At 36.9% G+C, this 20528-nt stretch overlaps 6 protein-coding genes, 1 long non-coding RNA gene and 1 pseudogene across 7 annotated transcripts; 3 read left to right on the top strand and 5 right to left on the bottom strand.

Annotated features, from left to right (window-relative positions):
• Nucleotides 1-237: 237 nt before the first annotated feature.
• Nucleotides 238-4761, bottom strand: LOC106346097 (glyoxysomal fatty acid beta-oxidation multifunctional protein MFP-a-like). Its single transcript, XM_013785348.3, has 18 exons — nucleotides 4508-4761; nucleotides 4154-4225; nucleotides 3981-4046; nucleotides 3838-3894; nucleotides 3691-3758; nucleotides 3487-3568; nucleotides 3249-3304; nucleotides 2864-3166; nucleotides 2679-2765; nucleotides 2366-2540; nucleotides 2167-2288; nucleotides 1926-2089; nucleotides 1600-1854; nucleotides 1399-1520; nucleotides 1211-1332; nucleotides 976-1124; nucleotides 742-880; nucleotides 238-579 (listed from the first exon to the last, which is right to left on the bottom strand). Exons 1-18 carry the CDS (start codon nucleotides 4608-4610, stop codon nucleotides 544-546), a joined length of 2178 nt encoding a protein of 725 aa, XP_013640802.2. The 5' UTR covers nucleotides 4611-4761; the 3' UTR covers nucleotides 238-543.
• Nucleotides 4762-5653: 892 nt separating this feature from the next.
• LOC125580437 lies at nucleotides 5654-7647 on the top strand (annotated as a pseudogene).
• Nucleotides 7648-8097: 450 nt separating this feature from the next.
• LOC106351114 lies at nucleotides 8098-9140 on the bottom strand. Its single transcript, XM_013790932.3, has 2 exons — nucleotides 8851-9140; nucleotides 8098-8770 (listed from the first exon to the last, which is right to left on the bottom strand). Exons 1-2 carry the CDS (start codon nucleotides 8923-8925, stop codon nucleotides 8291-8293), a joined length of 555 nt encoding a protein of 184 aa, XP_013646386.2. The 5' UTR covers nucleotides 8926-9140; the 3' UTR covers nucleotides 8098-8290.
• A 1090-nt stretch (nucleotides 9141-10230) lies between these two features.
• On the bottom strand, nucleotides 10231-13104 carry LOC106351113 (probable pectinesterase/pectinesterase inhibitor 23). The gene is made up of 2 exons (XM_013790931.3): nucleotides 11834-13104; nucleotides 10231-11278 (listed from the first exon to the last, which is right to left on the bottom strand). The coding sequence occupies exons 1-2, from the start codon at nucleotides 12822-12824 to the stop codon at nucleotides 10590-10592; spliced, it is 1680 nt and encodes a 559-aa protein (XP_013646385.2). The 5' UTR covers nucleotides 12825-13104; the 3' UTR covers nucleotides 10231-10589.
• A 179-nt stretch (nucleotides 13105-13283) lies between these two features.
• LOC125580439 lies at nucleotides 13284-14282 on the bottom strand. The gene is made up of 2 exons (XR_007318148.1): nucleotides 13764-14282; nucleotides 13284-13693 (listed from the first exon to the last, which is right to left on the bottom strand). It is a non-coding gene; the product is annotated as an uncharacterized LOC125580439 (long non-coding RNA).
• Nucleotides 14283-14504: 222 nt separating this feature from the next.
• Nucleotides 14505-15773, top strand: LOC106346096 (multiple organellar RNA editing factor 3, mitochondrial-like). The gene is made up of 4 exons (XM_048744861.1): nucleotides 14505-14966; nucleotides 15050-15147; nucleotides 15306-15371; nucleotides 15475-15773. Exons 1-4 carry the CDS (start codon nucleotides 14587-14589, stop codon nucleotides 15672-15674), a joined length of 744 nt encoding a protein of 247 aa, XP_048600818.1. The 5' UTR covers nucleotides 14505-14586; the 3' UTR covers nucleotides 15675-15773.
• A 28-nt stretch (nucleotides 15774-15801) lies between these two features.
• Nucleotides 15802-16530, bottom strand: LOC125580438. Its single transcript, XM_048744866.1, has one exon. The coding sequence runs from the start codon at nucleotides 16441-16443 to the stop codon at nucleotides 15919-15921; it is 525 nt and encodes a 174-aa protein (XP_048600823.1). The 5' UTR covers nucleotides 16444-16530; the 3' UTR covers nucleotides 15802-15918.
• A 1621-nt stretch (nucleotides 16531-18151) lies between these two features.
• LOC106346109 (pre-mRNA-splicing factor cwf23) lies at nucleotides 18152-20070 on the top strand. The gene is made up of 4 exons (XM_048744862.1): nucleotides 18152-18809; nucleotides 18953-19004; nucleotides 19130-19197; nucleotides 19505-20070. Exons 1-4 carry the CDS (start codon nucleotides 18672-18674, stop codon nucleotides 19922-19924), a joined length of 678 nt encoding a protein of 225 aa, XP_048600819.1. The 5' UTR covers nucleotides 18152-18671; the 3' UTR covers nucleotides 19925-20070.
• The last annotated feature ends 458 nt before the right edge of the window (nucleotides 20071-20528 follow it).

Raw genomic sequence — 20528 nt, 5'->3', positions numbered from 1 at the left:
CGTAGTTTATACGGTAGATCATAATAAATGATTGGTTCGTCTCTGACATTAGTCGGAACTCGGGCCGAGCAGTGTGATAACCAGAACACTAAGTGTGTTTCTTCCGAAACTGATCGGATCAGCCGGTAGGATTTATCAATACAAGAAATGCTACACCCAGATACTTAGTTCGACGTCAATTCACTATTTTATTTTAGTTTTACGGTCCCTGCGTTGTATAAAAAGTTGAGTTCCATATTGCTTGGGACTTAACTCATTAAATTATCAATTAATCATTCAAGACATTGATGTTGTTGGGACTTAAGTCATAGATTACAACAAATGTATCTGACGGCTTCGTAAGACATCATCATACATTACATACACAAATCTTATCGCCACTCAGAACTCACTTTCTACTTTCTCCCAGACTCATCTGTCCGAGATGAGACTTTATTTTAAAAGCTCCCAAGGTCAAATATCCCAACTTTCTGGCAAGTAGATGTGGACACAAAGAACACACAGTAGATGCAGCAAAGAAAAGCTTCCGTTGAAACGCTGACATTACAACCGCGATCTGGTCTGTTCCAAGGGAGCGCTCTGCAACACAGATTGGAAGAATAGTCAATAATCTGAATTGGACATGTTTAGAGAAACAGTCATGCTAGTATGTTAATTTGATTTGAGTAATAATCATGTAATATAAGCCAAGCTGAAATAGATTTTGTTAACAGCCATCATAAAAGAAAGAAATACTCTCACCAGAGGAGCTCCCTTAGATCCCCTTTCAGCCAAGAAAGCACAAGGCTTAAAGAAATCCCCATAAGTCTTGGACCACTCATCTAGCTTCGAGTGAATGTATTTTGATCCAATGGAATCAGCCCAGAACATGATTCCTCCTCTGTTCACAAGAGATTTTTATCAAACACACAATGAGCAAAAGAGAGTCTGATGTGGATTTGGGAATTACAGCATTTATTTGATGACAACACTGACCTGTAAGGTGGAAATCCCATTCCCATTATACCAGCGATGTCAAGGTCTGCTGCTTTGACTGCAATACCTTCCGCAAAAACTCTACACGCCTCGTTCACTACTGGGAAAAACGTCATTTCAATAATTTCCTTCTCCGACAGTTTCTCCAACTGCAAGCCACAACAATCAATCAGAGTGAGAAAAGAACAGTGACAGATATAGAGATCTTTACTTGATTTTTTGGACAGAGAGATACCTTAGGGTCAAGGCTCACTCCTGAGAGGCTTCTTGCCTTCTCGATATATTTCTTTATTTCAGGATCAGGTTTAGCCTTGCGCTTATCATCATAAAGATAGAAACCTTTACGTGTGGCTTCACCTGAAATCAACAGATAAGTTCACAACAGTCAATAAAAACATCATCTAGCTGTTCTCTCTTATATACCAGCTCTCTTGTCCTCTTGCATGAGTGGGATAATCATAGATTTGTTTGTCCGTTCTGGGAAGTTCTCGATGAATTGTGTTGCGGTTGCAATCGCCACACCGAATCCAACCAGGTCGCACAATCTACTCGTTCATATAACAAAAATACAGTTAAAAAAAAGGTGAATGAGATTGACATTTGGATTTTTACAATGGGATGTACCTGAAGGGACCCATTGGCATTCCAAACTTGCTGACTGCCCTGTCGATTAGATACGGATCTGTTCCACGCTCAGCAAGGAACATAGCTGCCTGTGTGTATGGGAAGAACATCCTATTAACTGCAAACCCCGTGCAGTTTCCAACTACGACTGGCGTTTTCTTAATCTTCTTCCCAACATCTAACAGGTCAACAATTACTTGAGGAGAGGTACGATTGGTCCGAACTATTTCAAGTAGTGGCATGACATGTGCTGGACTGCATCAAGAAAATGAATAATCAGTCTTTCACTTATACATTCATCCAAATTCCAAAAGATAAGTGATCACCTGAAAAAATGTGCTCCGACAATCCGATCTTGAGACTTGGTCCGCTCCCCAATTTTGTTTAAATCAATGGTAGATGTGTTGGTTGCAAGGATACAATGTTGAGGACAGTACTTCTCTAGATCAGCAAAAATTTGCTGCTTCAAAGATATATTCTCAATGACAGCCTGTTCAAGCCACCAAAAAAAGACATCAAGCAAAGTCATATAGAAAACAATTTCAGCTTCAATATGCTGATTATTACCTCGATGACCATATCCACATCCCTAAAGCTTTCATAGTCAAGTGAACCTTTAAGGAGTGACATGGTTTTCTCAAACTTTTCCTGAGACATCCTTCCTTTCTTTACACGACTCTGAAGATTAGCTGGTTAAATTAATGAAATTAGTCACATCAAGCTTTTGCTATTCAATGGTAAGCAATGTGTGTCAATCCATCTCTACCTTTGACCCTGCCAATTCCAGCCTCTAGGAATTTCTCATTTACTTCCTTGAGAATCACTGAATAGTTACTGAGGATCAATGCAGTGGCTATTCCAGATCCCATCAACCCGCCTCCGATGATGGCTACCTTTTTAATCTTCCTTGGCACCAACCCACGATCAGTAACTCCAGGAACCTGTCAATAAGATAAATTGGAAGGAATCAAAATAGAGAAAGCTTTAATATTGTAAAGAAAATAAAGTGGATATATGTCAAAATTGTTTCAAAAAAAAAAAAAAAAATGTCTAAATGACACTGCTAAACACTCACAGACCTTTGTAGTTCCTCGCTGAGAAAAGAAAACATGGATCAAGCTTTTGGTGGTATCCAGGTTTACCACTTGTGAGCCTACTTGAGCCTCCTGTAAGTGACAATGTGATGGAAATTCGTAAAGGGTTACTAGTCTTGGGGGAAACATTGAAGAACATATAACAAAGAGACGACAAGATAGTAATATACCTTCTCTAAACCAGCCCTCGGACCAGAAACAATACCCACTTCAACAGCCTCAAGGCACATTAAGGGGTGTTTCAGGTTGGGGGCTTGCTTGCGTGTCTGCTCTCTGGCAAACTTCAGTATTTCCCTTGCCTCTCCAAGAGGAGGTAACTTATCAGTCTTTAAAACACTACAAACCCACGGTTTTCTCCTTTCGGCTATGTCAAGGGCCCAGCGACGAGCAGCGTTTAGTATCTCGGCAGGTGGCACGACAGCATCAACAAGACCCAATGAATGACCTTCCTCGGCTTTAACCGGCTTAGATGTCTATATGTTTCAACAAAAGAATGCCGTTACATTTAAACCAAAGCATACTTAACCCAACCATAAAATTAAGGCACTGACGTACCAAAATCATTTCAAGGGCTTTTGTGAGACCGACAAGACGTGGAAGACGCTGTGTTCCTGCATCAATCCAAAAGAGCATAATCAGGAAGATAAAAATGAAAGCGAGTTGAATTATTACATGATCACATATGATTGTTCATAGGAGTCAAAGATTTTGCCTCCTATGTGATCAAAACTCGTATACAGCTGAAGGGAAAACACGATTATGGACTTAGCAATCAACAAATTTGAATAACTACCTCCAAACCCAGGAATAACACCGAGTTGCAGCTCAGGCAAACCTAACTGTGCACCAGGAGCTGATATCCTTGCATGGCAAGCCTGAAAACAAGTCATACAACTGTATCAACATCCATCTAAAAAGAAAATGCTCACCATCAGGCGGCTCAACAGTCTCAAGACGATTTATTGAGGGTGAAGTGGTATACATAGAAAAACCATACCATGGCAAGTTCTAACCCTCCTCCCAAGGCAAGCCCATCAATGGCAGCGACAGACGGCTTCCTTGCAGCTGAAAACAAATAAATAAACCAGTTAGGATGTCATAACCATTGCAAAGACCAATACATTCAGTAAGATAGAGAGATAACCTTCAAACAAATCAGTTAGGATGTCAATCGATAAGTATCCAACCTTCGGCTCTTTCCCTGAGAAAAATCAATATACAGTACTACAAACATTAATACATGACGTCAATACAATCAACAAAGACACCAAGATACTGAAAACATACTTGTCCCTTTCTGAACTTCACCAAAACCAGATATATCAAATCCACCAGAGAACTTCCCCTTTTCCCCTGCCGTAAAAAAAAAAAAAACACAAAAGCCATTTACCAAACCATCTCCAAAGTTTGCATAAATGTCTTCTGTTTTTGTCTTGCAAGAGAGTGATCTCAAGACGTACCAGTAATAACAATAGCTTTAACATCATTCCTGCTCAAAGCTTCCTCGTAATTACTTTTGAGGTTATCCAGCACTGTACTCACCAATATACAAAAAAAAAACAGAGTAACCAATACAGTAGTTTTTTCACTGCTTCGTCTCGAATGCTAAAAAAAACGACGTTTCTTGAGATCATAAGCTATTCACTAATCTACAATAGCATGAGATCAAACTAGTAGTAGTCCCAATTTTTCACATAATCAGATCATTAAATTCAATCGGGGAGCCGTAACAGAGTTCGGCGAGAGGTAAATAGCGAAATTGACCTAGAATCTGAAAAGGTGAATCCATTCAAGATCGAAGAGGAACAGAGTACCGTCGAACGATAGCGAATTGACGGGAGGGTTGATGATTGTTACGACGGCAACTCCATCGCCTCCAACTTCCATCGTCGTCTTTCCCTTCGTGCGTGAAGCCATTTCTCGAGCTCCGTTTCGTGGTTCTCTCTACCTTCTTCGTTGAGATTGCGAGTCACGCCCGGTACAGTGGCACTGGCACACTCCTCGACGCAAACGCTGTTTTGATAATAATGTTTTCGTTAAGTGATTTATTTTTGTTGTATAATGCTAGTTTTATTTTTCTTTTTAATACAGTAGTAGTAGTAGTATCTTTTCTACATGGATACATATGATTAGAAAACGAATTAATCACGTTTTTTTGTTGTATAACGCTAATTTAATTTTCTTTTTAATACAGTAGTAGTATCTTTTCTACATGGATACATATGATTAGAAAATGAATTAATCATGTGTTTTATAAAGATACATTTGTATTTTTATCAAATAAATATATGTTTGGCTAGTGGTCTTTAGTCCTACGTGACCTGGCGGATCTGAATCAAATCCATTTTACTTTTTCGATAATAATACAACGAAAATGTTAAATGAAATTCATATTTTTAGACAAAAGTATTTGAATCGTATCTGTTCATAATCATAAGCTTTCATAAATTAATCGTATATCACACTTTAAAACATACTAGTATTATTTATTTAGAAAATGACTAGGATAGCACCAAACCAAGTTTTTGTTCCCAAAGTAGCACTCAAGGCTCAAAGTCACAAAAATAGGTTTCATTAAAGAGGTAAATATACACTTATACCCCTTGGGTTAATTAATCCAAACCTTAGGGTTTAGAGTTAAGGGAGTGGGATTTTGGAATTAGGGTTTAAAATTTTATAAAAAATAAATACTAAAATAAAAAATAAAAATTTATAAAACAGTTTCAAAAATTATTTTTAAACTATAAAAAGAAAATTTGAAAAAAAAATTCAAAAATTTTTTTTAAAAAAAATTATAAAAATTTCGAATCTGAAAACATATAATCTGAAACTATAAAATTTTTTTTATTATTTTTTTTATTATTTTTTTTTATTTTTATTTTTTTATTTATTTTTGTTTGTTTATTTAATTTAAACCAATGATATTATGGATATTTTATTCTTTAATGAATGTCATTTTTGTGACTTTTTCCTTCTAGTGCTCTTTTTGAGACATAAACTTCAAAAGGTGATATTATTGACAATTTCCCTTATTTATTTATACACTAGTTATGGCCACTTCTGCCAACACTTTCACAAACGATCACCTGACGATTGGTCTGTCTCATGATTCAATACACGCGTGTAACGTTGATCATAGGCTCCTAGCTCTAAAGTATTGCTGACATGACGTGCATGCATAAACTAATCCAATAATCTTTTCTTCTTTTTAGCGTCACTAATCCATTAGTTATATCTATTTAGCTGCCACTTTTAGCTTTAATCAGATTAGAACTAAAACACAAATACAAGTACGTTGTCTTGTCTCTGCCAGAGATTTATTTTTCTTGCTAACTTCTTAGTTGTTGGAGAGGGAATCATAATTCATCTGTTTTTGTTCTCTGCTTCTCCGTATACTCTGGTGAGAATGACGATGATCGCGCGACGGATCTTACGGAGCCATCGGTTTCTCCGTCCATTCATCTCGTCTTCTGTTTGCTCTCCGCCGTTCCGTGCACCGGAGTATCATTCTCAGTCGGTCGCCTCTCCATTCCTTGTCCATTCTCTCTCCGTAAGTTTCTTGAGACCAAATATATAACTTTGTTTTGAGGCGTTGATTGTTTTGGCTTCACTTTTCGATCAGTTCCCGACAAGCTTTTGTAGGGACAAAGAAACATTGTGCCGTTAAAGTTATGAGGAAAAGAAAATATAGTTTTCACTTTTCAAAGGAAAGACTCGTTTGCTAAGACTAATAAGTGTTTAGATTTGTGGTTATTTGTGGGAAGATTAAACAAAGTTGCTTATGATATTTTTGTAATATGGAGGCAGTTGATGAAATGGTGTGGAGGAGGAGGAAGTAGAAGCTGGTTTTCGAACGAAGCCATGGCTATAGATTCAAATGCAGCAGGAGGGTTCATTGATGTGCCGCTGGGCGCTGGCACAAACTGGGGAAGGTATTGCTGAATGTGAGCTTCTCAAGTGGTTTGTCAATGAGGTCCGTTGAGTTTTTTCTTCCTCTGCTAAAATTTTCAATCTTTTTTTATTCTTTATAATCAGCCATTTCCTGCTTTTTGGCAGGGAGATCCTGTGGAAGAGTTTCAGGCACTCTGTGAAGTTCAGAGCGATAAAGCAATTTATTGAGATAACAAGTCGTTTTAAGGGGAAAGTAGCTCTCATTTCACATGCTCCAGGTGACATTATCAAGGTTAGAGAATCATACTAAATAAATTAGTTCAATAAGGCTATGATTAAGCATATCATTTAGATTTTGTTAGAGAAAGTTTTATTTAAAATCGGATGTAAAAATCTTTTGTGTTGAATGTCTATATGTTTTATATGCATTGATGCAAGGTTGGAGAAACTCTAGTTAAGCTAGCTGTAGAAGACGCCCAGGATGCTCTTCTAGTATCCTCTGATAGTTCAAAGTCAAAAACAGACAATCTTGTTGGAGCTCTGTCAACGCCATCTGTTCGTAACCTTGCAAAAGACCTTGGCATAGACATCAATGCCGTTACTGGAAGTGGTAAAGATGGTAGAGTTTTGAAAGAGGACGTTCTTCGTTTTGGTGGCCAAAAAGGAAACATAACAGATTCTGTTACAAGAGGAGACTCTGTTTCTACTACAGCAAGTAACTTTGAAGATCAAATAGTTCCTCTCAGGGGATTCAACCGAGCTATGGTCAAGACAATGACTATGGGCCACAAAAGTACCACATTTTCATTTCGTTGAAGAGATAAACTGCGACGCGCTCGTGAAGCTCAACACTTCTTCAAAGAGAACAACAAAGATTCCACCATGAAACACAATAAATAAATGGAATAAAGAAAAATGGAATGTAGTACAAAAATGAAATAAATTCATTTCATTTATTTATTATCAAAATTGTTATGAGTGTTTTTGTATATTGTTTAGATTTTTTTCTAATTGATAGAATTGATCATTTCAAAGTATTTCAGTAATCAAGCTGCAACCTTAATTCTATTGTTTTCAATTTTCAATGAAACAATTATTACAAATCTTTATGGTATATAACTTTCCATATTCTTCAGGTCATTTTTTATTGGTTGAATACTAGTTAGGTAGATAATTAGTGATGTTTTGTTTAGAAAATGTAAAATACTAAATGTTTTCTAAATTTTGTACACAGTCCTAAAAGGACATCTAATAAAAATACAGGGAGTGATACATAGTCATTATATAGTCAATTTTAGAAAGACTTTCTTTTTTGAACTATAAGTTTAGAAAGACTATAGACTAAAAAGTGAGATTGTATAAAATAAACCTAAAGAGGAGCGCTAATCTCTTTAAAGTATCAACGTTCAGATCGATGTAGTAACGCTCCTTTTCAAATAATCGAATGAGTCGTACACGACAAAGGTATCTCCACTCCTACCGGTCCTAGTGATTTTCAAACATCACATGAAAATATTCCAACTAAATATAATTTAAAATGTTAATACAAGCAGGGAGCAGCATGCATGTATATATATTCTATATTTTCTAAAATGCCAACTAGTAATATTGTTTCACGTGAGACAGATGAAACTTTACAGCTTTCACCACCTCTTGCAGAAAATTTTAAAAACATCACACTGTTATTAAATTTACTATAATAACTTTTACGTGACCAAGTAAATGGGAGAAGAAGAGATAGAGATCCTCTGCTGCTGCTCCATATTATGCTCTCGTAGACTCAAATACGGCACCGCCACGTCACCTTTCCTCGCCGGCGTCAATGTTCCCGCTATAGGTCCCGACGAAGGTCTACTCGTCGTCGTACGGTACGGCATGCCAAACCCGGTTCGACTCTCCGTTGAGTAAACCGGACTCGACATCGACATCGAACCGGTTACGGCGCGAAAGTTCCTGACCCGACAATCTTCGTTGACGGCGACGGTGGTGGAGATTGGCCATTTGCGCCATTTGAAAAAGGGTAAAGCCTTCTTCCACCACCACCGTTTCTTCCTCTTGTTGTGGTGCATTGTGGACCGGGTCGGGTCATCTTTTGAAATGGGTTTCTGGATCTTGAAGTGAAGACTGTTGATGATGGATGACTTCGTTGACGTTTCTCTCTTGTGCTTTCTCGCTTCTTCCATAACCTTTGATTAAAAAAAAAAACAAGATCTCTCCATCAGAAAAAACATACTCAAAAACATAGCTAAACTGTAACGGTACGTACCTGAAAGTAGTTAAAGCCATAATCGCTGAAGTGTTGAGAGTCAGGGATGGGGAAAACAGGGGATTTGTTCGACATTTTCTTCCTCGTGTGTCGTTTGAGATATGGAGTTTTGAGGTGAGTGAGTGCTTTAATGGCTAAAAATGGGTATGTGGAGGGATCGAAGAAGACGGAGAGGGCCGTTGGGGGGAGAGAGTGTGGGGCTCTCTTAATTCAATGCAACGAGACAACGAGTCGTCTATTGTATCGTTTTCAACATTCTCAATCGCTTCTTTCCCTATAATATTGCTTTATATAGATGGCCATACGTTCTCTCCTTTTTTCCAAACCCACTAGGATAATGTATGGTCTTTTTATGATCCTACGCTAGAAAATTTTAATTAAATATTCATATTAAAATATACTAAATAATATTTGAATGTAAATATTTTTGACTAGATTTTAGAAATGCTTTTAAAAAGTTTTAGAAAATATAATATCAGATGTTAAATAAATCTTAATTGATTATTTGAAAATATTTAGTTAGTAAAATATGGAAATTCGTACTATTTCAAAAAAATTGTAGCTATAATTAGGTTATATTTAAATGTGAATAATTAGTAATAGTATAGACTAAGATATATATATAAAATATAGTTTAAAGAAAACTATATCTAGAATTAAGTTGAATCCAACTTTGTGATTCTATTTTAATAGATTGCACATATTTTAATAGATAAATGATAAATATTTTTTTGGAAAGATTAGTGAACACAACTTCTTTTTATATATCACATTAAAAATATCACATTATTATTAGTCAGAGTGTTTATGTAATTCTAAAAAAACAAACAACAAAAGAACAAATAAAATACACATCAATTGTCATTTAAAATTAATACATGTTTTAGCGAGAATTTTTTTTTACACAAGTAAACTTCATACTTAATTTGAAAAGAGTAACTATTATTATTGTCCAAATTTAAGTTTCGGCGCGAGTTATCACCTAATTTTTCTATATAAATGGCCATAGGTTTTTTCTTTTTTCCAAATCCATCAGGACAATGTATGGTCTTTTTATGGTCCTACATTAAATTAATTATTTTAATAAAAATACTTCACAAATAATGTAAAATAATTATGCTCATTATACATTGGGCAATCAACTTATATTGTTTTCTAGCACCCATGTAGATAAAACTAAACTACTATGACTTATGTTAAATTTTTTTGGACACATTTATATTAATTTGTTTATAGGTAGATATATATATATACAATTATATAATTACTATGCTAAATTGTTTTCACCAGATATATTCATCTTCGTAAAAAAATTAATAAACACATCGCATGAGTGGTATTTAATAGTAGGGCAAATAATTTTAGTTTTAGTTTCCGAGACACGAAGAATATATTGATTCCATTGTTCAAAGAACAATATTGGACTTTTTCCAAAAAAAAAGAGTACAATATTGGATATTTCGATGCAGGCAGGCACTCTCGAAGGACGATACATGTGGATAAGCATCACGTGATCTCCACGAACCATGCAACTTCCTCGACTTTCTCATCATTTTTTTAGTATTTATATCACCCCTAGTCTCATGATTCTCTAAAAAGCATACCATTATTAAAGTTAACTCTAAACGAACGACTCATTCGGACAAGCTTATATCATTCTTAAAACAATTTCAGAGAAACACATTAAAAACAAAAAGATGTAAAACCCTGAAGTTAAACGATTCACAAAACGGAATCTCCTACATGCCCGCCGTGTACGGCACTTGCGTCCTTGGAATCCACGTGTTACCACTTAAGAATCTATCACAAGTGTACGACAAAGCCTGTTCATGCGTCAGTTTCTTGATACCAGGCCATTTAACTCTTTGGGCCTGATTCGCTCCAGGCCCAACATTCAAATGCTCGGCATAGTACAACGTCTTGAGCGCGAAGTCACCGCTCCACGGAAGCCATCCCGCCGGATCGATGACGTCATCGACGGTCGTCTTTATGACGATCGTCCTCGAGAACTCCTTCCACGGTCTTCCTAGATACGCCTTGCTCGCGGTTCTAACCGGAATATACGCCGGATCTCCCACTATATGGCAGTTATGGACCACTATTCCCGTCGGCTCACGGACGTCGCTGCGTCCCTGAGCGGTGACCATACACGACTGGCCTGCCATAGGTTTGCGCACGACGATTTTGCAGTTTTGGAGGATGCATTGCGAGTCGCCGAAGATGAAGTCCACGGTGCCGGAGACAGTGCAGTCACGGTAGAATTGACGTTGAGAGTGAACGTATAAGGTGTCTTGGTAACCGTCGATTTGACAGTCGAAGAACACGGCGTAGTCCCCCGAGACTCTTAAGGCTACCGCTTGTCCTCCTTCTGGTCCAGCCGTGTTCTCCATCCCAATGCCCTTTGCTGTGAAGTGCTCTCCCTCTACAGCTGCACATATAAGAAAGGTCGGTCATGTTTAGACGCGGAGTTGAGTTAATGGATAAAACTCTTAGATTATCTAGTAGATGTCTAAACAGTCATAAGTTTGAATAGGCCTGTGGGTTCGGTTCGAAGGGTAGTTCGGTTCAACATAAATCTTACCGAGTTAACCTGAAATAAAGTTTGGTTCCATATAATATTTGGCTAGTTCAGGTTTTGAAAATCCTACGGAAGTTTTTGATTTCGGCTAAACTTTTGTTTAATTTTGTTAAAAAAAATCGAATTTATTCGGTTAGTTTGGTTCTAAATCTGGTTACTTCGGTTAGTTTAGTTTGTATGGTTTGGTATATATATATTAAAGAATACCAAAGTAACCGATGGCAAGTTGAACCGAAACCTGATTTTTTACGAAAACCTACCGAATTGAACTAACCGAATTTCGATTCGGTTCAGTTAGGCTGGTTCAGTTCAAAATCTTAGGCTAAGTTGGAGAGTCCGGTTGGAAAATGTCTGCTCATATATGATGATGTAGGGAACTTCGGACAAACAAAATTCGAAACTCACTTAGGGGAGCTGTTAGGTACGTCTTGACTTTCCCGATACCGAAGTTAAGGCTGCCGGAGATTACAGTCTTGGTTGGTCCATCACCTATAAAAGTGACGTACGGCATCTTCCTAGTGACCACTACTTTCTCCTTGTATACACCTTCTTTGATGTGGATGACGAACGGCACTTTGTTTTCTTTAGGCACAGCGTTTAGAGCATCGTTGATAGTCTTGAACTGACCACTTCCGTCTTGAGCCACCACAGCATTAGCCTTCACCGGTGGTCCTCCCGGTGCTCCCATGAGCCTCCTCGCCTCTGGTCCAACCCATGTTGGGACACCATCTTCAGTAGATAAAAGCTTTCTAGCGTTGTTTTCAAAAGCTCCGGTTAGTTCCGTGGCGTTGGAGTTGAGGTCAGTAACCATTGCAAGACTATTACTGCTTAGCTGTCTTGATCTTTTAAAAATGTTGATCATATCGTGCTTAAGAGTAGATTTAATCTCCTCAAAGGTATCAATACAAGTCTGCTGGAACGCGATGGAGCCACTTATCCAAACCCGAAGATCCTTGATAAACCTTTCAATCTCATCAACCGAGACCTTATGGTCAACACATTTTTTCAGATCAGCAATAGCGTCGTTCATGACCTTCTCACAAAGCTCAAAAGCGTCTTTAGCTTCCGGGTGTTTGTCAGCTTTGTGTTTAACGTCTTCAGAGGCTTTCTTGAGACCTTCTTGAATGGATTTGATGGTGACGTTGAAGCTGAGTTTGATGAGGGCGAGTGGCTCGGTGGATTTGGGAGATGCGTCCATTAAGCTTTTGAGGCAAGTCTCTTTGTAGTCGGTTGGTGCACAAACTGTTTTAACCGCTTTAGTGTTTTGCCTGATCTCGTTTTCGTTGGGTGAGTTTTTGGATGCTATGATGGCTACGGAGACAACCATGATGACTAGCAAACCCGAGACAACACCCGCTATGATGCATTTCTTCTTCTTGTCACCATCAAGCGTCATCTTTTATACAAATCTTAAAAGGTTCAAAGAGGTAAAAATTTCTAGATTTTTTTTTCTAATGTGTTTTATTTTTTAAATGTTGGAAATGGAGCAGAGGGGGCCTTCCAAGTGTGGCTATAAAGGCCCCTTCTAGCTCTGGTTTTATTTTATTTTTGGTGAGTGAATTTTTTTTTTGGTATCTACAAAACTTTGGACAAAAATGGGTTGAAAGATCTCGATGGGGTTTATATAGAGAGAAGTTGTAATGCTATTTTTGGGGTATAAGGAAAGGAAGAACATGAGGCTATGTTACATTTTCTGTCTTTAGGAAGACTATTTTGTTTCCGACAAGTTTGTGATCCTTTCTCTCTATATCTGAAACGTTTGGTTTGCCGCTTTTATGATAAGCCTATGAATAGTAATATGGTTCTAGAAGCATGAGTTCATGGGATCATGATAACTTTTTATAAAGAAAATATGTATGATTCTAATATTTCATACTGAATGAGGATTGATTTAGATATAACAGAGTAGGAAGCAGATGCCATGAGGCATGAGATGAGTCTCACAATGCATTTTGTATTAACAAGATACAGTTGAGAAGATCTTGTATAAAACTTATTTAGGTTTCAGGCTTATTTTGCTGCATGTAGAATACAAAACATCTGTTTCTTTTTTCTGAGAAAATAATGTTAAAGTTTTGAAGCTCTCTGTACTTCTAATTTGCCAATGGTTCCAAGATGAACCTCGTCAGCTCCATCAGCAATCCTGAGGGTTCTAGCCGTTGTTGCCCACAGATGAGCCAAGAATGTGTCCGAGGATAAACAAGCTGCTCCATGGACTTGCACTGCTGTGTCCAGTACCTTCAACGCCATGTTTGGAGCTGCAACCTGAGTAGCAAAGTTTATTTTGCTTCTTCAAGATCTACTTTCTCAAGGGAACAACATATAACTTTTTTACCTTGGCCACTGGGAGAATCCCTCGTGCTTTTTTTCGTTTCCAATTAAAAAGAGGGAGGTAATAATCTCATTAAGCTACATTAACCATCTGGTTTATCTAGAAAGATTAGACTGATGAGTACAATTGGACAACCTTAATGAAAGTTTGAAATAGGATTGGGAAAAACAATCGGAACCCAACCGAAATACCCGAAATTGGAACCGGATCGAAATACCTGAAACAAGAACCAGAGCAAAACTCTCAATACTCGAATGGTTCTTATATTTCTATACCTGAAACAACTGAACCGAACCAAAACTGAACTGAAACCCGAACGAGTACCCGAATATCTTAAAATATAAATTATGTATATATATATTACATAATTAAATATATATATATTTAAAATTTAAAATTATACTAAAAGTTTATGAAAATATTTGAAGAAAACTACTCGAAAGTATCCAGATAGTTTTATCCGAAATATCCAAAGTAATTCAAAATATATAAGATTTTTATCCGAATCATTATAATTATTCGATATTTTATCCAAAATATCCGATGTACTATCTAAAGTATCCGAATTACCCAAAATAACCGAATTGGAACCGGAACCAAATGAGAACCTTTCTTCCGAATATTTTTCGAATCCTAATTTTACTATCCGAACCGAAAATAAGTTCAGTAGTAAACCCTTTGCCCAAAAGACCTGATATCCAAAATACCCAAACAAGCCCATCTAGAAAACATAAACTAAGGGCCCACTTAGCCCATAAAGTGTCTCGAAGCATACTGAAAATGAAGAGAGGAAAAAGAGAAGAAGCTGAAACCCTCACCGGCGGCGATGGCTCATTTCACAGTCCGGCGCAAGTTAGCGACCGTCCTAACCAATACCCTCTCTTCGTCCACTTCCTCTTGCTCTTCATTCTCCACGCTCTCTTCCCGCTCTCGATTCGCCGTGTCTTTAATCGACAAGCTTTCCTCGACCCGAACCGGATTAGGCCCGTGTTACGTAACGACCCGACCCAAGACATCTGGGTCAGGATACTCTCCTCTGAACGATCCTTCCCCGAACTGGAGCAACCGTCCGCCGAAGGAGACGATTCTTCTGGACGGGTGCGATTACGAGCACTGGCTCATCGTCATGGAGTTCACTGATCCCAAACCGACCGAAGATGAGATGATCAGTGCTTATGTCAAAACGTTGACTTCAGTTGTTGGCAGGCAAAATCTCTTTTCTTTTTAATAATCATTTCGTTTGTGCATTTTGGAATTTGATTTTTTTTTTTTTTGGGTTTTTGTTGTAGCGAGGAGGAGGCAAAGAAGAAGATTTACTCGGTCTGCACTTCGACGTACACTGGCTTTGGTGCTTTGATCTCTGAAGAGCTTTCTTGCAAAGTCAAAGGTTGTTACTTTGACTTTTATATAGCTTCAGTTCTTATGTAGCTTTTAAGGAGAAAACGTCTCTTTGATGTTGTTCTATCTGAATGTGAATTATTGTCTTTAGAAATAAGGCAGAATATATAAGATACCTGATTAGAGTAGTGTTGTGTGATTCTTCAGGGCTGCCTGGTGTTCTCTGGGTCTTACCAGATTCTTATCTTGATGTACCAAACAAAGACTATGGAGGTTTGTAATTATTATTATTATTTTTTGGATTTTATCTATACATTGTGAGAGATATAAGTTTAGCGTCTAAACCAAATTTGTTTTTTTTTTGGTGATGTTTCAGGTGACTTGTACATTGAAGGAAAGGTGATACCAAGACCACAGTACAGGTTCACTGAACAGCGCCAAACTAGAAATCGTTCTAGGCCTAGGTACGATAGGCGCCGTGAGACTGTGCAGGTGGAGAGGAGAGAGCCAACATCACAGAACTGGAACCAAAATCAACCCCCACCATCCATGGGTAATCAAGCTCCCGAGAGTTAAGAGACAAGCACAGTGCTTAATAATATAAATCCTTGTTACTCACATGAACAAGTTTGTATCTGTAACGGAGTTTATTAAGCTTTATCAGTTAAAAATCAATTATCCACATTATCATCATAAAAGACACTCGAAAATTAGATTGCAAAACCAAATGAAATTTATGTACAATGTATATAAATAATTAATTATAAGTACACATCGAGAGATCATTCAGACATGTGACTGTAACCAAACCACGAAGTTGTCAGCACACCGGAGATAACGTGAGGCTCAACTTCTCCCTTTCACCGTCAGTCACGATTCTCACTATCCTCTTGAACGCGAAATGTACACAGTTCGATAAGGCGATCCAGCAAATCACTTCATACACAAACTCCATTGCTGGATCCGACCAAGACCACGACGAAGACTCATCCCAACCACCACCACCGTAGTTCCATCCCTTTCCACCGCCATCGTCGCCACCGCCTCCACCGCCAGATCCGAATGGACCGTCGTTACCACCGATAAAATCGCCTTCTAGTAGAAAACGACCAAAATCGCCACCGTCTTCGCCGAAGGAAACGCGCTTCGTACGCCGCTTCTTGCGGATCCTTCTGATTGTCTTATAAGAGCTGGCTCTGACCGGTGAAGAGGAGATTGCATCAACAGCAAACGAAATGTGATTCGTCAAATCCCATCGGTTGAGAAGAGATTTTCCAAACGCTATGCCTCGCTTCGCCGTGAAAACTGAGACTGTATCGGCGCCGATCAGAGAGAACTCCATCATCTATAAATCTGACGACCACTTGCCGGTAGTGTCGGAAATAACTAAATATCGAGAAGCTGACTCGGATCCGAGTAAGGCGGGTAAGTTCGGACACGTAACTGACTTACGTACACGTGGTTATAAAAAATAGACGCCTAAAGATGGGACCCATATTCTTGTTCGAAAAGCCTCAAAATGTGGGCTTTATAACTCAATTTGGGCCATATTCTATTTATAAAATACAAAAGCCCAAGAAAGTCCGTTTGTTTTATAAAAGCCCAAGAAAGTCCGTTTGTTGCGTAAACTATATTGGTTTCCCTCCTAAATCGAGAGACGAAAGTATAGATAGAAGTAGAACAGAATCATAAGTTACAAATGTGACTTTCTTGACCACTTGCATTGGTATTTCAGATGTTTTAATGTTCTTATAAGCTTGTTGGTTCTGCCTTTGTCTGAAAACACACGGAAAACTGTAGTGATCATTTATAGCATAATGGAAGAAATTGTACTTTCGGTTCGTAAACAAATGGTTCTGGGGATTGATCATTGACAGCTTCACCATAAATCTCACGTGCGCGCTGACACTTGTGTTCTCGGACTATACTTTGCATGTATTCCAAATTATATTCATAACCTTCTATATTTTCCTCTCCATATCTTAAACTTTATCAAATACAGTTTATAACTTTTTCTGAAATCATTCTCATCATATGTAACTCCACATTTTGGCTTCCGAGTATATATATCTTCAGTACTATTACCACAAAGATTAGCTCATTTGCTTTATTATGTAGCATTAAGTCCAAAGAATAACAACTTTTCATGTTTATCTTTTTATTCTTAATTCTAAACTCTTTTTTCAAACTGTATGAACTTAAAGAGTCATAGCCTTGTAAACTTTATTATTAAATTGCTAAGTAAAACAGTAAAATGTTTTGACTAATCAAGAAATCCTAGATCCGAAGATACATCTTTTTAGGCTGGGATGAGCATTTCAAAATTCTTCTCAAGCGTACTTGAACACTTGAACAAAAGGCCTGACTTCTCATTCCTTGGAAGGGGTCACATAAAACCACAAATGTCATGTTAGTATCGGACGTCTTGGTTTTCTACTTTGAGAAGTAATGAGAGTATACCAATAAACATCCTAAATACATAATTAAATAAAAATTCAGGACATAATCAAGAAGTTAGCATCCCCATGCGAATTTTACTTTCGGGTGACCAATTACTAACCGCTATGTTTGACTTAATACTGATCTTGAGCAGTGATCTATTAGATTTCGAATTATATACTAGTACTACTGAAGTTTGTTTGGCTTCATTACAATAAGTCAGCCACAAGCAAAAGATAAATATTGTTTATGATATAAAATACTGTATTTAGAGGATTTGTTGGGCTTAAAAATTATCGTGCATGCAACATTAGGTACATACTTAGCTTATGTCCAAAGCCATTGCCATATACTATTGGTGTTGTCTCTAGTTATAGTCAAACATCAAACACCAGAAAAAAATATATCACGAAATCCAATCTAAATCCAATTTTCAAAGCAGTGCCAGTAACAGTTTTTATGTATTGACATACTCACATAAATATACATATAGTATTAGATTTCCGAGAGTTTTGTTTTGGAACCATCAAATTTTATTATACGAAACCAATATAAAAATCACCGCAGCTTCGATATTTCATGTATTCGATAAAAATAAAATATAGAAGTTGGGTAGTCGCTTCATTTTCTTGTTTATGTCACCTACTTTGTTTGTTTCACCTATTTCATTTGGTTTCAAATAAAGACATCCTTTAGTATATGGTTGTTCATGTTATCTATCACAAGTTTCATGTTCTACTTTTAAGTTTTGTACATATAACAGAAATAATAACGTTACTTTTGTATTATAAATTCTGTCATAATTCACAAAACTATACCTAACTATTATGGATGGAATTTACTATCCACTTCACCACGTAACCTTAGTTATTCATACATGATAAATCTACGGTTACGTTTACCCGTTCTTCTATTTGAAAATTTGGGTATATTTCGCTATAACTTATTCTTTTATAATAAATGGATCAATTTATATCTCTTCTCTCTCTTCTAATTTAAAATGTCTCTCCCGCAAAGTCTGCCTGCCTTCTCTTAACGTATTTTCCTCCTCTCTCTCTCTCTCTGCTCACTCCTACCATTTTCTTTCCCTACAGAAAACTTTTTCCTGAAAAGATTCTTGAAACTATTCTTGCAATGGGTAAGATCCGACCCGGACCGGATCCAAAAGCGGCATTGATCTCAGAGATTTGTTCCCTGTCGAGATCACCAATCTCTTGCATTCACATCAATCGCTCGGGTTCATGTTTCATCGACTGGTATCTCATTCTCGGTGTATGTTCTTTTCTCATGTCTCAGTTTCTAAATATACTGGATACATTTTAATTGCCTTCTTTTTTTTTTGTTCAATCATTTTAATTACCTTCTATTCATATTAAAAAGAGACATTGGATTGATTATGTATATGATTTATACAGGTCCAGGAAGATGCCGAGGTCAAGCTCATACGTAAACGATATCACAAACTAGGTCAGGTTCCATATCAGTTTCATTTTTGGATTTGAATGTGATTAGTTATCAATGTTAGACTTTAAATATTTTATTTCATAGTTTATCTCTACGATAAATCGTTATTTTTTTGTTTGTTTGTTCAGCTCTGAAGATTCATCCCGATAAAAACAATCACCCAAAAGCGGATATTGCTTTCAAGCTCATCCACGAGGTCAGCCATTTTTATCTTATTTATAAATTCAATTCCCAGCAAGCTACACGTGAATATATTTATTATTTTCTCAGGAAATACAATAATACATTGTTATTAGTTTAAGCTATAAAAGGTGTGTTGGGACATAAATCGTACGCTTAATAATAGCATCCTCGTGTTATCCATGAACTCATTCATTGTCCCAGTACAATATAGTGATCCTATAACCCGGTTTGGCGGGTTCAATTAAGTTGTACTGAGTAACCCGGTTATGTTCCGGTTTTCTAGAGCTTACTTGGTTTCTTGTTGTCTTGAGCGCATGTAGGCTTATTTATGTCTTTCAGACGAAACAAAGAGAAGATGCTTCAACACAGACCGTCGAAAGAATACATGTCTGAAATGCAGCCGAGTCTCACACAAAACCAAAGAGAACCGCACAGAGACTAAACCGAACCGGTTTTGTCAAACCCTCAGGGACATTAGGGATAAGTTCAGAGAAGAGAACAAGGTGATAGAGAGATGTCTAAAGACCAACGGTGCAAATTTCATGGGGAACCTAACCGAGGAAACCCCGGTTTTTGGTACACCGAAACAGAACCGGTTTAAGAAGGAGTTGCCGGTTTTTAATCCATCGGACTACAAGTTATGTGGTTATCCACATGTGAGGAACCGGGTGTTGGATAATAACTTGTCGGATTGGAAGATGTTCATGAGAAGCAGATCCACATGTGTTCACTCTTCATGATGATGATAAAGTTTTTTTCAGTTATTTCTTTTTTACTTATTCTTTGTCATTTTAGTAAGCTTTAATGAATTATTTCATAATTCAAACTCATATAAAACTTTTGATTACAGGTAATCACCATTAGTTAACTCATACAAAAATTGCTAGTTGGTACAATTTTGTATAGTTAGATGCAGAGCCGGAGTTGATCCAATTGTTGTGAAACAATTTAATGGGACCTCTACTTCATAGGCTACCAACTTTCATTTTTTAATTTTTTTTTATATATTCATATAAATATGTAAGTATAAAATAAAATGATTAACAAAAATAAATAAAAGTAAAAATTTATTTGTAGATTATGTAAAATTAACAGAAAATAGATTACATTTCTATTTAAATATAAAGTATAATTACTTTTATTTTTTTTATAAAAAATTTATATATTCATATAAATATGTAAGTATAAAATAAAATGGTTAACAAAAATAAATAAAAGTGAATTTTTTTGTAGATTATGTAAAAGTAAATATGTAATATTATGTATAATATAACTTTAATATTTTTTTTATAAAAATAAAAAAATTGGAATGGCCTCCTACAGGCCGTTTTCTGGTTTTATGCT

This window comes from Brassica napus, chromosome C1 (genome assembly GCF_020379485.1).
Source record: "Brassica napus cultivar Da-Ae chromosome C1, Da-Ae, whole genome shotgun sequence".
Classification (NCBI taxonomy): Eukaryota; Viridiplantae; Streptophyta; class Magnoliopsida; order Brassicales; family Brassicaceae; genus Brassica; species Brassica napus.
Note: the sequence above shows the minus strand (reverse complement) of the source record. Positions and strands in the feature narration are given on the sequence as shown.

What these genes read in the sequence shown, in the direction of transcription:
- LOC106351114 (XM_013790932.3), bottom strand. Translation starts at nt 8,925, where the DNA reads ATGTCGAACAAATCCCCTGTTTTCCCCATCCCTGACTCTCAACACTTC. An exon ending in ATGGCTTTAACTACTTTCAG is followed by an intron (nt 8,771 to 8,850) that starts GTACGTACCGTT and finishes TTTTAATCAAAG; the next exon opens with GTTATGGAAGAAGCGAGAAA.
- LOC106346097 (XM_013785348.3), bottom strand. Translation starts at nt 4,610, where the DNA reads ATGGCTTCACGCACGAAGGGAAAGACGACGATGGAAGTTGGAGGCGAT. An exon ending in CTCAGCGAGGAACTACAAAG is followed by an intron (nt 2,541 to 2,678) that starts GTCTGTGAGTGT and finishes TCTTATTGACAG; the next exon opens with GTTCCTGGAGTTACTGATCG. An exon ending in GCAAGAGGACAAGAGAGCTG is followed by an intron (nt 1,333 to 1,398) that starts GTATATAAGAGA and finishes TGTTGATTTCAG; the next exon opens with GTGAAGCCACACGTAAAGGT.
- LOC125580438 (XM_048744866.1), bottom strand. Translation starts at nt 16,443, where the DNA reads ATGATGGAGTTCTCTCTGATCGGCGCCGATACAGTCTCAGTTTTCACG.
- LOC106346096 (XM_048744861.1), top strand. Translation starts at nt 14,587, where the DNA reads ATGGCTCATTTCACAGTCCGGCGCAAGTTAGCGACCGTCCTAACCAAT. An exon ending in GCTTTCTTGCAAAGTCAAAG is followed by an intron (nt 15,148 to 15,305) that starts GTTGTTACTTTG and finishes GTGATTCTTCAG; the next exon opens with GGCTGCCTGGTGTTCTCTGG. An exon ending in ACCAAACAAAGACTATGGAG is followed by an intron (nt 15,372 to 15,474) that starts GTTTGTAATTAT and finishes GTGATGTTTCAG; the next exon opens with GTGACTTGTACATTGAAGGA.
- LOC106346109 (XM_048744862.1), top strand. Translation starts at nt 18,672, where the DNA reads ATGGGTAAGATCCGACCCGGACCGGATCCAAAAGCGGCATTGATCTCA. An exon ending in TAAACGATATCACAAACTAG is followed by an intron (nt 19,005 to 19,129) that starts GTCAGGTTCCAT and finishes TTGTTTGTTCAG; the next exon opens with CTCTGAAGATTCATCCCGAT. An exon ending in CTTTCAAGCTCATCCACGAG is followed by an intron (nt 19,198 to 19,504) that starts GTCAGCCATTTT and finishes GAGCGCATGTAG; the next exon opens with GCTTATTTATGTCTTTCAGA.
- LOC106351113 (XM_013790931.3), bottom strand. Translation starts at nt 12,824, where the DNA reads ATGACGCTTGATGGTGACAAGAAGAAGAAATGCATCATAGCGGGTGTT. An exon ending in GTACCTAACAGCTCCCCTAA is followed by an intron (nt 11,279 to 11,833) that starts GTGAGTTTCGAA and finishes TTATATGTGCAG; the next exon opens with CTGTAGAGGGAGAGCACTTC.